The following is a 16,392-nucleotide window of genomic DNA, read 5'->3' on the forward strand; positions in this document are numbered from 1 at the left end:
TTGATATTTGGGCAAAAATCTTGTTCTTGATCATTTTATATTGTTTTCCTATAAAAATATCTAAAAATCCTTTAAACAAGATCAATTTGATTAATCTTTATTTAGAAACAACACTGCATAAGATATTTAGGTTTTTCAGAGAATGTATTTTTAACATGTGTATTTTGTCTTACTGAGTTTTTATAGTCAAAACAAGTGAAAAAAAAAACTACCAGTGCTGAAGAAGTAATCTGAAGTAGGCTATTTAGATTACGTTACTGACCTTGAGTAATCTAATGGAATATGTTACAAATTACATTTAACAGAATGTATTCTGTAATATGTAGTGGATTACATTTCAAAGTAACCCTCCCAACCCTGTATATATATTTATATTAGGGGTGTCAAACGATACAAATATTAAATCGTGATTAATCGCATAATATTTTGTAGTTACTCGCAATTAATCGCGATATCTTTATAAACATGAGTGTACCAAATATGCTTCATCCAGATATTTTTGGATGGGGTTTGTGGTTCATTGCAGCTGCCTCCTCTATGGCACACCCCCAGCAGGTGGCTCCCTAAGCAACCGCCTAGTTCGCCTATGCCTAGAAATGACCCTGGCCTTAAACTAATTTTGCGTTAAAGCTTTAACTTCGACAGCACTAATACAGAACCATACAGTATATATATTCAGGTGCATCTAAAAAAAATTGAATATCGTGGAAAAATAACACAATTTCCATAATTTTATTAAAAAAGTGGAACTTTCATATATTCTAGATTCATTCATAAAGTGAAATATTTCTTGATGATTTCGGCTTACAGCCGTAAACTTCACACTGGACTTCAAGTAACTTGGATTCTGTGCTTCTCCATTCTTCCTCCAGACTCTGGGACCTTGATTTCCAAATGAAATGCGAAATTTACTTTCATCTGAAAAGAGGACTTTGGACCACTGAGCAATAATTATTTGCAGTAATTTGTGCAAAATGTGCCCCGAACAAGTATTGAGTGCATAAATTAAAATACTTTTCAGAAAGTCGACATTTCTGTATTATAAATTCTTCTAATATTTTGAGATTTTTTGATTTCCAGGAGCTGTGAGCCGTAATCATCAAAAACTTTTCCACGATATTCTAATTTTTTGAGATGCACCTGTATAAATATAGAATGCATTATTCTGATTGGTAATCACTCCATTATGCTGTTAAATATATTTCTTTAATGTTTAATTGAACGTTGCACTAAGCAACCAATTTCCTAGCTGTGCTAGTTTCATGTCCATCTTAGCACTCTGAGGCCGTTCATCTCTCATTCCTACTGAAAAAATAAAATAGAATAAAACCATATAAAACTGATTTGCTGGTCTTAGCTAGTTTAAGATGGTATAGCTGGTCTCTCAAGCTGGTATTGCTGGTCCTCCAGCTTACAAGTGCCCAATACCCCCCTGAATCAGCAAACAGACCAGCCTGTACAGACTAGGAGAACAACTAAGACCAGCAAACCATCTTAGGATGGTTTTATTTATTTATTTATTTTACCAACAGGGATAATACAATGATTTCAATTCATCAAATCATAATTTTATGTCCATTCATTAATTTATTTAGTTGTGTAATAAGTGTGATAATGAAATAAACCCCTTCAGGGTGCTACAAGACCTATCACCCTATTGGGATTTAGTCTGCAATAATGACCAGCTGACTGTACTGTACATTATCCCTTAGTTGGGCTACATGGTGTTCTTCAAAATAATAAATATTATGGTGTATACAAAATTAAAATTAAAAACAGAAATAAAACATTTTGATAAACAAACAATATAATATTGTAATGTTATTATATATGGTCTCAGATCTGAGAAATGTTCTATTCAGTTTTGCATTGATTGTAAACACTGCATTAGAAATAAATATTTTTTTCTGTAATTATTTTATGATATATCACATACCTCATATTTTGGTATTAGTTACTTGATAGTCTCATCAGGACCATATAGCACTTTTAAAACCACATTCCCACTGAGCCAAAAGAACTGGACAGAATTGCTAAAAACAGTGATTCTGAGAGTTTAGTTGCTGGTATAGTAGAAAGGGAGTCAGAGAATAAAGTGGCCTACTTCTGTAGCAAATGGGACAGGGCCCTGCTGGGTCTTAAGGACTACTTTGAACTGGGGGATATCTGAGCCTCACAAAATAACTCCAGAAATAACATTTAAAAGATGCACCAGATGAACACGGTATTGCCTGTTTCCTTATCTATCCTTCTAACTGATGCATTTTCACTTGCATATTGTAGTTTAAAAGGCTCACATTTTATTTGTTTGAATTGTTTTTGATCGATAAGTCAACCTTTTCATGTGTTGTAAGTTGCTTTGTTCAAAAATATATTTTATGAAATTTAAGCAATGCTGATTGCTGTCAATCTTTCCTAAAATAAAACTATAATCTTCATTTTTATACCATAATTCTAATTGCAGCAATACATAAATGATTTGTTTCAGGCAGATCTGAAAATGGTACTGTATGCATTTGCTCAGAAAGGATGTACCCTTGATCTGTTATTTTACTTGACTTTTATTCCTTTGTAGCCTGAACCACCTACTTCTGATGCAGTGAGACACTTACCATAAACAGATGAAAATTCTGTGTCCACCCTCATCTGTGGTAGTGTATCGGTGTCAGATCATTTCTGTTCAGCTGTCTGATAATAGCCTTTGAAGGAAGCAGGTTTGTGTATAGGTTTGTGTCTGTATTCAGGTGTATCAGATATCTCGTAGAGTGCATTGGAGTGTTGACTCCATTGATCCATCTTTTAGACAAAGAACATCCTAATCTCTTAGTGATAGCAATGATAGCCTATACCCTCTGATTAGACACAAACACCAAACATAGGGCAAATGACCTTATCAAGATTTCATGTTGGACTGGTTTCATTTTAATTTACATGAAAAGTTCACAATAATTCTTACCTGAGAACTCATTGGACTGAAGAGTAAAGTCTACATTGGATAAACATGTTAATCTGTATTGTGTTCAAAGTTTAGCAGTCCATTTTTTACTAAATTCTTCATTGAGGAGATTTCAAACTTGCTTTGATCAGGCCCCACTTGATTATACATTGAGTCTGTGATCTATATGGTGAGATTATAGAATATATTTAAATAGATCTTTATCTCTATGATAATAATCTACATGTAGAATTCTATGTATGTACACTGTGCAAGAGGATGTTCTCTCCAAAGTTTTTGCCAAATTTAGACCTGCAAAGGGAGAGCTGAAACTTTATTGACATTGGTTTTGTTTTTCAGTTGCCTATAGTAATTTTATTTCTTCAAATATTTCAATTTAATATTGCAAACAACTTCACAACATACAAAATGAATTATATTAATCCAGAACACATGTCAATGAATAAATTTTATATATATATTTTCCATCTTGTGGGGATAAAAAAATAAACAGCAAAGCTTTGACAACAGCACCTTGACATAGTATGTATTTCCAACATTACCTTGAGAAGTTGAGGATAGTAAACAGACAGAGTACTTAAGAGGAGGAAATCCTGTTATGGTTGAGAATGTAAACGGAATGTTTTGGTCAGAAATCAATTCCTTGTTTTCTCAAAGTGGACAGTTTCTCAATTCACAATTGAAGCAGCATGCAAGTTTTTTTTTTTCCTTTTTTTTCTTGTATATAATTCTTCCTCACCCCATCCTCTCCTCATCTCTCAAAATCTTGGCAACGTAAAAAACACAATGTCTTGAGGAATGTGATATAGTAATTTGAACTGGGCGCAAATGACTTATCAGATCTTTTTTTAATTGTTTATAAGGTCATGAATATGTTCAATAAATAGACTGTAGTATCACTTTTACTGTATAAACTTCATCTTTTTTACATGCAGTCCATAAAATTTTCTCCTGACGGAATAATTTACCCTGTTATGTATATATACAAATAGATATTTTCTCTTTTCTCTCTCTTTTTTAGAACTCTCAATAAAATCTATACATTTTGTACACTATCTGCCCCTCTTAATGGTCAATGTGCATACACACGAAGTGTCTATCCGTATAAACCGCCAGCCGATCTTCCTTTTGCTATCCATGGTAAGGGCTCGCACGTAAGACTGGGTTGTCCGGCATTGTGAGTTATAGTGCCGCTTGTCTATTCCTCGGCAGCCCTCCTTTGTGTACCCTAAGGGGTTGCATTTGGTCTCGTAAAAGTATTGCTTCAGCTGACCGTTAGTCACAGGGACTTTTTCCAGAACAGTGACTGTCTGGCCAGACATATCAATGGCCGTCTTTTTGTCCACAGCTGTCACCCACTGGCTAATACTGTCACAAACGCTGAGCTCCCCTCGCCGCGTTGGGTCTGAGTGCCGTCGCACACGCATCGACATGTTGGCGGCATCCAGGTAGTTTTTGTATTCCTCCAAGAGAAAGAGTAATGGTGGCTCCAAAGGCACTTGGTTGCTGATCATCACCCGAGAGGCATACAGGTCAACGTCCTTCGAGTCTGCTGCGACTGCGGCAGCGGCATGACCACCCACTCCTTGGTCCTGGTCGGCCCTGGGCCCTAGTTGCTGCGATGCCTCCCCTTCCACCTCTAGCAACTCCTCGATCACCTGTTCGAAAGTGTCTGTGAGCGAGGGTAGCCCCCCACCACTCTGTGGAGTCCCGTGGCCTCGGCCGCCTGAGGAGACGGCAGCGGCGGCGGCAGCAGCAGCACCCAGGTAGCCCTCGGCCCGGTGGCCCCCCTGCATGCCCGGGATCTCTCTCATGGGCGCAGCTCTCATGCAACTGAAGTATGAAATAACCATAGTAACGAACAGGATGGTCATCACTCTTCTAACCTGTTGGAACTGGGGACAGCGAAAGGGACAAGACAAGAGGAATGGGGGACATAAGGAAAGGGGAGGGATCAGACAGAGGGAGAAAGAAAAAATAGAACTTAAAATCAGTGTTTTCATTTAAACATACTTTTACATAAACACTTCTCCCATGTGATTCATACAAAACTGATCTCATTAATGGTGTCACACCAATATCTGAACTGATCTCTTAATGGGTCTCAATAATGTCATTGTTTATGTAAAATATTTCACTACAGTGCAATTCTTTTCTACGTCTGATTGCTTTCTCACAAGTCACAATTAGTTCTAATGGTTTATAGTGGTCTTATTTTATTGCGAAGATCGCAAATGAACTCTGTAATGGCATACAAAGGGCAACATAAACACATGCCAACTTGTTATTTCTTTATTTCATTTTTAGTTCCTGGCCCAAGGGAGCACGACTAACGCGGTCCGATTTCTCTGTCTCTGCACATGCAACCCACCCACAACAAATGCAGCAGGCTACATTCAGAGACCCTGGAGTATCATTAGTAGGACATGAGAGGATTGCTCCCACTCTTCTCAGTCTCTCTTCCTCCACCTCTCTCTTTTGCTCCCTTGCCTCCTCCTCCATTCCCTTAGAGGAGTGTGAAGTCTTGACTGCTTTTGTGAGTATCAAAAAAGCAGTCCAGATCCATAATCTGGCTTTTTAGGCATTTGCTTTGGAAACAGCTGAACTGGGATGATTTATACACAAAAACTAACTCTATGATACTTTAGAGATGATTATCGTTCCTCTAAGAGAAGTGAGAGTGAAACAGAGAGACAAAGAAAAAGAGATAAAGACAGATAAAGTCACAGTTAGCAGATAGCAGAGAGAGAAAAAGAGAGAGAGAAACAATAGACTTTGAAATGGAGTCATCAGAGGAAGAGACAGAGAATGGGAAAAATGCAGAGAAAGATGAAAAGATGCCAGTCATACATTCACCTATTCATACTATATATACAAACTGCTGTCAAATCGATCCTTTTCCCCAGGTATTTAACTGCTCTAGCACAAAATTATATATAATATAATACTAATATATAAAGATTAATGCAAATAAATTACAGTTTCAGGAAAATCATCATCATACTCTTTGCTTCTCTATTTCATTCTTCCTCTCTCCCTTCCTCTTCGCAAACCCCTCTGCAGCTTACCTCTCTGAAGTCCCTCTATGAGTCACTGTAATTCATTGCGTCCAATGGCATCCTAGCGCAAATGAACAAATAGGCAAACATCCATAAACAACAACAACAACAAAAAAGACAACCATCACCCTCACTTTTCTAAGGAGAAGGAGAAGGGTAGAGGTAGGAGATGGGGTAAAGGGGTGTGGGGGGTGCATTTAAATATATCCAGCACCGCAGCATGGCTTTGCCAGTTCTCTGCATGCCCTCCTCCTGATGCCCCATGCAGCCTCAGGAAGAGGCAGATTGAGGATCCGCTCCCAGAGCAGAAAGCAGGACCAGCCAGCAGGAGACAAGGAGGGACACGCCCTGTCTAAAAGGCATTTGTTTCATTCTTAATTGGTGTCTGGGGCCACGGCTGCGTTTTGCTAGCGCAGCGATGACTGTCATGGAGATGCGTGTTCTATAAATAGGCCGACTGGGAGTCCCACAGTCTCGATTCAGAAAATCGCAGCCCTCTACTTAATGAGCTCAAATTCCCTTTGCTCAGTGACGTTGCAGTCCACCAGGGGTGTGTGTGTGAGTGAGAGAAATGTGTGTGTTTGGAAAAGGAGATGAGGTTGGAGCATCTTTAATCTCTCCTTGCAAATAGACAAAAACAATAATGAAAAAAAAAACAGAGCTGAGGATACAGCTGTGGAGGACAGATCAATCCTAATCAGATCATGCACTGCACAAAATGTGTGTACAAGCTGCTTCTGCAGGCATGAAAAGATACTTCAGTCTGTCAGCTTTCCCAGTAATGGAAAAAAGCTTCTTACATTGTCAGCAATTACCTCTGCTGAATATAGCAAGTAATTTAAAGAGCCTGCTTGAGGGTTATTCAAAGATTCTGTCTTATTTTATTCTTGCTTGCTTGAAATTCTTCCAGATGTGTTACGTCTATGAGGATGGATGCATTACTGCCAGTGATCCTTACTTCAATACAACCTTTAAATATATTAAATGGGTTATACGGGTTTACACACAAATACACACACACACACACACACACACACACACACAGAACCATAGCCATAGTTTCACAGTAACCGCCCCAGTTTCAGGATGATACCAATTAGCAAACATCTGTCGTCTCCCTAATGAGAGAAGTATTTATATACAGTTCAGAGGCTCCTGCATGAAATACCATCATCAGTCATGCTGACAACCATATTCCTTCTCTCAACCTTCCTGACAGCAGGTGGAGCAACAATGCCTTTTCTAACTTTAAGTATATGACAGACATACATAGCTTGCAGTATCACCAAGACAATTGGCTTCGTGTAATACATGATGGACAGTTGTTGTCTTATGGTAACTTCAGAGAACAATGGTCCAGCACACAACACTGACTAAATCATATCTTTCCCTCTTATATAGACTAGAGCACCGAGGTCTAGTTGTGTGGAAGGGGGTGGAGGCCAAGAGCACAACAACCCTGATGACGTCTCTCTCTAGTCTCCAAGGTGGTTGAGAGAAAAAGGGTGATGGGGCTAGAAGACGTGGTGCTAGGGGCTAGTGCCACTCATCAGCTCACAATTGCTTTCCATTTTCCTCTGGGGTGCCTTCTCACCGGCAACAACAAATTATTTTATTTCTAACTCGCTATTTCCTGTTTCCATCAAGAGAATCAATATGGATTATGCTTTCAATCAACTTCCTGTTAAAACGTAATCTAGACGATGAATCACTTTATTGCTATGGGACTGAGTTGGCAATAGCTGAAACCTTCTGTCTCATTCAAAGCAGAGAGAAAAGACAAGATTACCTTGACGAACATGTTTGTTCTGCTTTAATATGTTGACTGCGTGTGTGCGTGCGTGCGTTCGAATTGCATAGAGTAATGCAATATCAGTTTCCTGTCAGCATATGATGTGCAAACACAATGTGTGTTTGTGTACATACAGGAGTACAGGGAGCGGTTTTGGAAGGGTCACTGCCAGTGAGTGGTACAGTGGTAATAACCTTTGCGTAAAGAATCTAATTACTGTTGCTCAGGTGTGTTTAACTGTCTAAAATGAAAATTAACACTTTTATGCTTTCAAAATTGAGGTTGGTGCAAAAATACTCCTTTCAATTGTCAAGCAAACCAAAACTGCTTATTTATACCTTTTGCTAGACCTTTGAAGCTAGATTCATTAGAAGCCATTCAATAAATGGCAAACAAAGTTTCCATCAATCAAACCTCTCACATGAGAAGCTATCTAGCCTTCAGTGACCTTTCAATCTCTCAACCTACAAAGTAAGGTACAGAAAGCTTGATGACAGACTACATTCACACAGCTGTATTTGATGCATGTGCTTGATAGGAGGATGTTAAATCACCTTTCACAGTAAAGTAAGATTGTATCTCAGTTGCGTATGAGTGACAGTTCTGTAGTTTTGGGAAAAAGAGCACAAGCACCTGCTCAATTGTTTGGAATGGGGCAGGTAAGACAGGATAGTTTGGTCTGCATGATCCTGATTCCCCCACAATTGTATTTGCTTAAATGTCCATGCCATAGAGGGATTAGTAAAGAAATAAACTCATGACAGATATCTAATGCTCTTCCAACTTGAAAGATCAGTGGCAAAAGACACTTTACTCTATACAAAACTTAGCACAGCAAAGGACAAAGAAGACAGCATTCCCTCCCTAGGGAGTAATATATTTAACAATATAAGATTAAACATCTGAATGGAGCAACAAAGGAGGGCAAATAAATGCTTAGATTATAAGAAAAGATTTTAGATTGCTTTGGCGGATATGTTGCAATTAGAAGAACACTGTAGCGTGCATCAGCTAAGCTCACACAGGTTTCTCAAATGTTTATTGTTATTATTACTTTAAAAACACGTTTAAATATGCACTCTATAATGGTTACATATAGCATTAGTGTCCACACAACAAGAAAAAAATGCAAAACAAATAGTTAACACTCTCTATTCCTCTATTGTGAAATCTATGTTCTCAAATTCAAGGTTAAATTGTTGCTGAAGTTTTCAGCCTTTACTTACAAATCATGTAAGACTCAATGTAGTGAAGCAAACACTGAATGCACATCCAACATGAACCTCCCATACCATCCAATCTCATCCCAGATGTTTCAGTCCAGCTAAAATGCCAAAAGCTTTATTATCTTCTACAAAATTGCACACAGTTACTTGTGTACAGGAACATTTGTCTTTAGGGCTGACTTAGGGCTCCAATGAAAAACCTCTGTGTGATAAATCCTGTCAAGTAATCCCAATTTTAGGCCTTTAGTTTCTAAGGTTTTGAAACTAGGTTTCGACCCCCCATCCAAATGAAAAGCTGCAGATGTTTTCAAGTAAACCAACGAGACATCTCGAAACTTATCTTATTTTTTTTCTACAGACAAAAAAAAACTAAAACAACAAATGATAAAACACTACTAGCAGAAACCTATTTAAGTAAGTTTGTAGCACAAATATGAACATGTGCTGTAGTTCATGTGAATGTGGCTCTATAGCTTAAGGGCAGAAGACAAAGACAAATTAAACATTAGTGCTGTAATAATTTATGTATAAGTTTCGTCATTTCTCGTAACAGGAGAAAGGGCAAGCATTTGCGAACTGGATCCGCAAGGAAAATACCATGTAAGATTTGCAACTGATATGTTAGTAGATATTGCTGTTTTAGAAATTTGCAACATCCTGAGGGTGAAAGTATCAAAAACTTCTCATGTCATCATCATGGTGTGAAGATATGAATACACTGCATAAATAGTGATATTACATTTTTATACATTTTTTTACCCTGGAAAGATACTGTTGTCGGAGAGAGGATAGTTTTAACAACGGTGGCAGAACGCACCAACTGTTACGTTACACTGTACAACACCTTTGCACTAGATGGCGTATTCGTCTACACAAAGCGCCTGAGACACATTTTCAGTCAAGGCAAGCAGAAAAGCACACGCTCAGGGGACTGTGAATAAGAGACATTCTCATAGAATGAATATATGACTTTTCTGTTTATAGCCTATATACATTAATGCTTCTCTCAAACGTTTCTATAATATCTTGAACATATAACGTATACTACATATACATTATGATAGCCTTGACTTGCTGCACACTATCTAAATAGCAACATTACAAATGAAAATACTTGTTATACATTGAGAAAATGCTTCGAACCCTGTTTAAGTAGGCATATTATAGGTTTAAGCAGTTTTCCACTTTGCATCAAAAAAGCGGTCCAGAACTATGATTTATTGCGTAAGCTATTCGTCCCAAATGAATTCGCAAAATTTATTTACGCTTTTGGAGTTTATCTATTTCAGGGAAAGGCAATACCTGAACAATGATCTCAAGTTTCATGTCTTGAAGACTATCTGAATTCACCAAACCCATTTATTCTCGGAACGTTGGCTTTAAATTCAATTATATGAACAGTATATCGTTATGAATAAACACGTTGATATACTATATACTTATAAATATTTAGATGAAGATGATCCAATATACACGATCTCATCAAATAGCTACCCTTTAACTAACTGAACAGTATAGTTGAAAGCTGTTTGGAATAACTATCAATCTTGGATAATGAGCGAAACAAACTTTTTGTTTCTAATGATCTCTGTCAGAAATTCAATCAACATAATAACTTAATGAACAAGAGGATAGCGTTGCATGTTGCGGCACAGCCAGTACTGTTGCATTATCCAACACTTGATGACTTTTTCCTCTTAACTCCCCGTCTAATTTTGGACGCTTCCGTCCATGCTTAACATTTAAACTGATAACTCTATTTTTCACAAAATAAACCTACCTTTACTGTCCAGTCGTAAAGGAGACCATTCACCAGGACAGTGTCATCAGGGATGTTTTGGGTAAGCCCTCCGCGCAACTATTTTTTGCGATATTCGCCTGCTCTTCGCCAAGCAGCAGCTGCAAGTTGTCTCTTCAGCTTTGGAGCAAATAGATTAAATTATTGATGGTGGAAATTGCATGGTTGAGGTAATGGACTCCCATGACTGAGCGGATCCTTTGAAGTTGGGTTGAAGTAGATGGATGGCATGGTAAGCTTTCGCGGTGTAGTGCGCATTGAGAGACCTCTCGAGCTTGAAATGATGGCTAAATTCCTCCTGGCGACTACAGTAACTACTGCGTGACGTTGCAACATGTGACTCCACAGCAAGCGCTACCGAGCGCCAACCGAATGAGAATAACCGGAAAGTATGTTATTATGAGATTCACCGCGCGCCAAAGACCAAAATATGAAAGAAAACAAAATGATGGAGATATTGAGGAAGAATATGCTTTTAGTTTAATATGTGCTTTCGATCTTTACGCGTTGTCGTCTTATTTATTAGTTAATGTACACATAAAAATAAGACGAACCGTTTGTGAGACGATGAAAAAAGAAGCAGGGAAGCTAATGTTGTAGGTATCATTTTCTATGTGCTTAATTTCATTTCAGGGCATTTGAAATGCTAACAATTGTTTGTATGTTTTGTCTTTAGGTTAAACGTTGGACTGATTTATTTGTTTTGTTTCACGTTCAAAGCTTCTTTTGTACAATTGGTTGTTTCATTACGAATATAATTTATGATATAAAATATAATTCATATTTATCACTCTCAGTCCCAACATAGTTCATCCCACTTTAAAATCAGTGACATGCTGGCTCCAAATGTAGCAATGAGATCCTAAATAGACAGCCATTAAGTTCATATGAAACCTTTTTGTGACAAGACTATAGCTCATCTGCTGAAATTGATATTTGCAATTGTGATTCTACAAAGGTAGCTTCAAAGTAAAAAGCTTGCTTTTGCCCCCGCCACATCAAGGACCTATTATTCCCTGGCCCTCTCTGTGTGTGATATTTTAAACCATTGTCAGTTTGAGCCCCTCTATCTGCCAAAAGGAGCTTATGTGCCAGATGTTGGTTCATTGCTTTTAATACTATTCATTGTTGTTCCAGTATCAGTTTGGTTCCTCCAATAATAGGAGTGATTTGTTTGAAATTTGTAACCTACATAGTCAGAGATGTTATAACTAGAGAGTGACTAACTTTGTGCTTCAGCATTAACATTTATTCTGTAGTAGTATTTACGTAATATGACCTTACATTGGGAGTTGGGGGGCATCTGTTCTTTCTCCTCTTGCTCCATGCTACTACATCATTTCCCACGTATTTTCACCTATGACAATGCTCAAAAGTTCACTGTGCTTTTGGATCTAGTCCAGTGCAAGATATATATTGATGAGTTTGGTTATGATTATTATTCTCAGCATAAGGTTATGAGGTGGAGGTGTTTCAGACCTAGCTGTTCCCAGCATGGGAGTGAATGCTAACACCTGCCTTATCACTCACTCTCACACACACACTCACACACACACACACACACACACACACACGCACACACACACACGCACGCACACACACGTTGGTATTCCGATCATTACATTAAACATTGTTTAGTATGTTTTTAAAGCCGTTTGAATTACAGGGGCATTAGGGGTGTCCTCATAAAACACATTTATAGCATAATACCCTCATAATTACTAGGTTGTAACCTAAAAAAACTCCTCATAAACCACAAAAAACAACTCACTCAGACACACACACACCCCCCTTCTTTCTCCTTATATTTTTGCTCCCTCACTCTTAACAACACTACTATATTCATAATAAGACTTCCACAAAATACATTCAGCTTCACTCATTCAGGCATACTCATGCTTACAGGCTCTTCTTCTCTCCTATAAGGAGAAGCCAAGATTAATATAACTCAACCCATAGGTTCACAGGAGGAGAAGGCAAACTCTGGATGACAAAGAGTTGCATCAGCAATTACTGAGCGACATGACTCCAAGAGAGGTAAAACAAACAGACACACACTCACACACTTTCACACTGTGCATTAGGGCTGTTCCAACCAGGTAATCCAGAAAAATCGCTCTGCTTCTCATGAGGAGCACAACAACAATGTGGATCTCATTCAGAACAGAACACAAAGTTGACACCAACACCACAGATACAACAAAGACAACCACAAAGTGGGCATACGGTCTAACTAGAATACAGAACGAGATGAAAGTGAGAAGTGAAAAAACTTACATTTCCTACAATGTTGTGTCATTATGACCATTAAGGGCAATGACACAAACATTTCATTTGTACTGAGATCAGTCTATTGTTTGGGTCAGATGCCTGAAACTTGAAGCAGTAAATCAGCTCTACCAAGTACCCTCAGCTTTCCACCCCTTTGTCCTCCAAAAAAAAAAAAAAAAGTTCAGAGGATTGACGTGTTGAATGTTGAGAGAGTCGGAGCGGCGTCAGAAGCGATGGCCGTGTCTCTATCCAATAGGTCGGGTCGCTAATGACGTCACCTCAGCTTTCTCAAAAACTCCTCTGTTGTCTTGTGTGCTGTCTTGGCCCATCTAGCGTTATCCTGGAACAGTGTTACAGTTCTTTCACAAAATGGTATGATTTTGAAGTTGTATGTTGACATTCAATGAAGCATCATTTTGACCAGGTTGGAGGAGATCTCTGCCATGTGCAAACCTGAAATGTTTTAAACTTTTACATACTTCCTTTTACTTCAAGACAAGATAACAAAAACTTTTAGCATATTAAATTAGCTGTAAAAACAGAGGTGATGGCCTCTTCATTAGCCAAAGAGCAGATGGATGAACAGACAGAGCTTTTGGCCACTGTTAGAGATGAAAATGAGAACACTAGACCAAGTTGTGATCATTCTCTCTGGTTTAGTTTGGCAGACTAATAAAATAAGTTTAAAGCTTTCACCAAACACATCAAATTATTGTCACAAAGCAAATAAGAGTGAACAATGTAACTTCTGACCATCTGCACTACAATAAAAATTACAATACTTATGTTTGCATGGCACCAAATTTCAAAAGGAAATATTCAAGTTTTCTCCAATATTTCCCCACACTAGCAAGCTGTTGACAAAACACATGAATAAAGAAAGTCAAAGGAGGAAAAAACATAAATCATGCAGAATGTATTTAAAACTCAGTCCACATCAATGATTTAGCGTTATTTTTAGTCTGTTGGGGTGATGTGCAGTGTATTTCATGATGGTGAATGTGCATTTTTCAAAAGGGTCTCAGCTTTACATTTAATCATTGCACTAAAATTAGTAAGTTACTTTGTGGAACTTAAGATCACTCCCAACAGCCAGGTTGCCCATTCCTTGGTGCCTGTGTTTCTTTTTCTTTGGCTCAGCGTCTGTAGGGAAGGGAGCCTGGGCAATGCTTTGTGTGACTCACATCACCGTCTATCATCTAAGACCCATTCTTTGCACTGAAGAATTGCGCAGCACTCATCTCTCCAGCAGCAAGCTGCAACAGGTCTCTGTTATCAATAAAGTGCTGATGGTGGTCAGCAGCATCCAGCTGTGTATGATTAAGATCTCAAAGTCTTGACTTATAGCAGCTACACTATTGGTACACACAAAGATATCCATTTTAGCACATAGACACAATGAGCTATACTATCCACGTAACTGTAATCTATCCCTTGCAGCACACACCAGCTACACTGGTAATGTATCCGTAGGGTATAAGCCCTCTACTGCACTTTATCCCTTTGTACACACATCCTCTGGTAATCTAGCCTTTTGCTTGCCCAACAAACCCTTATGTGTCAAGGGTGAGTATATTTACATAATTAGGTAGACTGTTCTTGTCATGCACCACCATAGGTCTCTATTTTTTTGCACAAAAAGAACTGCATCTCCAAATAATTTTTATTTGAGCTCAAAATGGTACAGATTACTTTATTCATCGTCAAAGAAGGTGAGAAATTTAAGACTTCCAAAATCAGCTGACTCAAGTATCCAAGCACAGGGCATGACAATTGCTGTTCTAAAAAACAGGTAAAACAGAAGTCCAAATGACCACAAAGAAATTTTACACATTTAAATAAGGAAAAAGAGCCTGTATGCAAGTATATCAAAGTCAGAACACAAACAGTCTGGATGCCATTCTGCCAACATCCACAGCGGCAAATAAGAGAAGTCCTGCATACATACCCAAGCATCTGGCAAATAGTTTGAGGATTCCTTGATGGAGCCTTAGTTGCCAGGCACTAGCTATTCACATTCAGAGAGGCAAGTGCCGCATTTTATGCAAGTGAGTAAAGAACACAAGTGGGTGGACAACTAACAATGCTCATACACATTCCAACAGCCCCTTTGAACTTGAATGCTGTAGGTCAAAAATATAATAGACCCTACACAAATACACAGTTAACTTTTTACACAAACAATACATGAAAATCAAAAGAGAAACCTATGCAATGGGTTCACAGCCCCCACAAATAGCATATTATTTTCAAAATGCCTAGTTATATATATATATATATATATATATATATATATATATATATATATATATATATATATATATATATATCCAGAGCAATTAGCGCTCTAGCTTAGTATTAAGCGCGCACCCAATGCCTTAAGCCCTTCTTTGTTTTCTTGCGCAAAAAACCCGCTTTTGGAGGTGCCCATACATTTATTGTCTTAATAATGGTCAATAACCTTATCGACAAAGCAAATATTCAATAAAAACGTCCGTTTTGATTATGATAATATTTTTGGTGCAGCACTAGGCTATTTAGATGACTAAATTATTCATATCATGACCAAAGACATATTGTTAAATCATAATATGGCAATGATTATTAGAATATTTATTGTTACATTTATTGTTGTTGCCATTTTATTTTCGCAAAATTTTGCTGTATTTATAATGCAAGGTATCTTTAGAAAAGAAAGGAAAAATCGATCTTTTCTACAACTGTGACACGCATCAGCCTTTATTTCCCAAAGGAACTCTGCATATTCAGTATAATAAATTCTTCCCGCGAGGAAAGCAGCACGCAATAAGTCGGCATCTCTATGAAAGTTCATTAAGAAAGCCGGACCCGTATGCAAAACAACTTTCATATTTGGGTTATAAATATCCCAGTGATCATCCATGGCAGCAAGTCACCGTGGCTGAATGAAACGCCAATTAAACTATAAACATATAGCGCCACAATAACATTATTTGATATTTGGATTGAAACCTACCAAGCTCAGATTTGTTATTGACGCCCACCCTCTGCAGCTATCAGGGAGCAGAGGGGAGGGGGCGGAGAGGGAGATTCTCAGCTAGATAACACAACCCCATTTATGGACTGATCCGATGACGTACATTGCAGAAAGTTCTATAAAAAACCCTCCGTACATACAAAGTGTGTCGTGCCATCCCCCAGCACCCCCACCCTCCCCGCATCCGTCTCTATTCCCCCTCCCCCCGCATGCCCACACCCACACCACCAACCACATCTCTATCCCTCTCATCAACAACAATATATATATATAT

At 38.2% G+C, this 16,392-nt stretch overlaps 1 protein-coding gene across 5 annotated transcripts in view; it reads right to left on the reverse strand.

Annotated features, from left to right (window-relative positions):
- Window positions 1-3,218: 3,218 nt before the first annotated feature.
- bdnf (brain-derived neurotrophic factor) overlaps window positions 3,219-16,392 on the reverse strand; it is a 32,779-nt gene continuing 19,605 nt past the window's right edge. For 4 of the 5 annotated variants that reach the window (XM_052152959.1, XM_052152966.1, XM_052152992.1 and 1 more), the window contains exon 2: window positions 3,219-4,851. In XM_052152959.1, coding sequence (XP_052008919.1) covers window positions 4,009-4,851 — 843 coding nt within the window. In that variant the 3' untranslated portion in view covers window positions 3,219-4,008. Of the gene's footprint in view, window positions 4,852-10,813; window positions 11,095-16,392 lie in introns of those variants that run through there. The other variant, XM_052152975.1, reaches the window with a different exon arrangement.

Source organism: Xyrauchen texanus, chromosome 2 (assembly GCF_025860055.1).
Source record: "Xyrauchen texanus isolate HMW12.3.18 chromosome 2, RBS_HiC_50CHRs, whole genome shotgun sequence".
Classification (NCBI taxonomy): Eukaryota; Metazoa; Chordata; class Actinopteri; order Cypriniformes; family Catostomidae; genus Xyrauchen; species Xyrauchen texanus.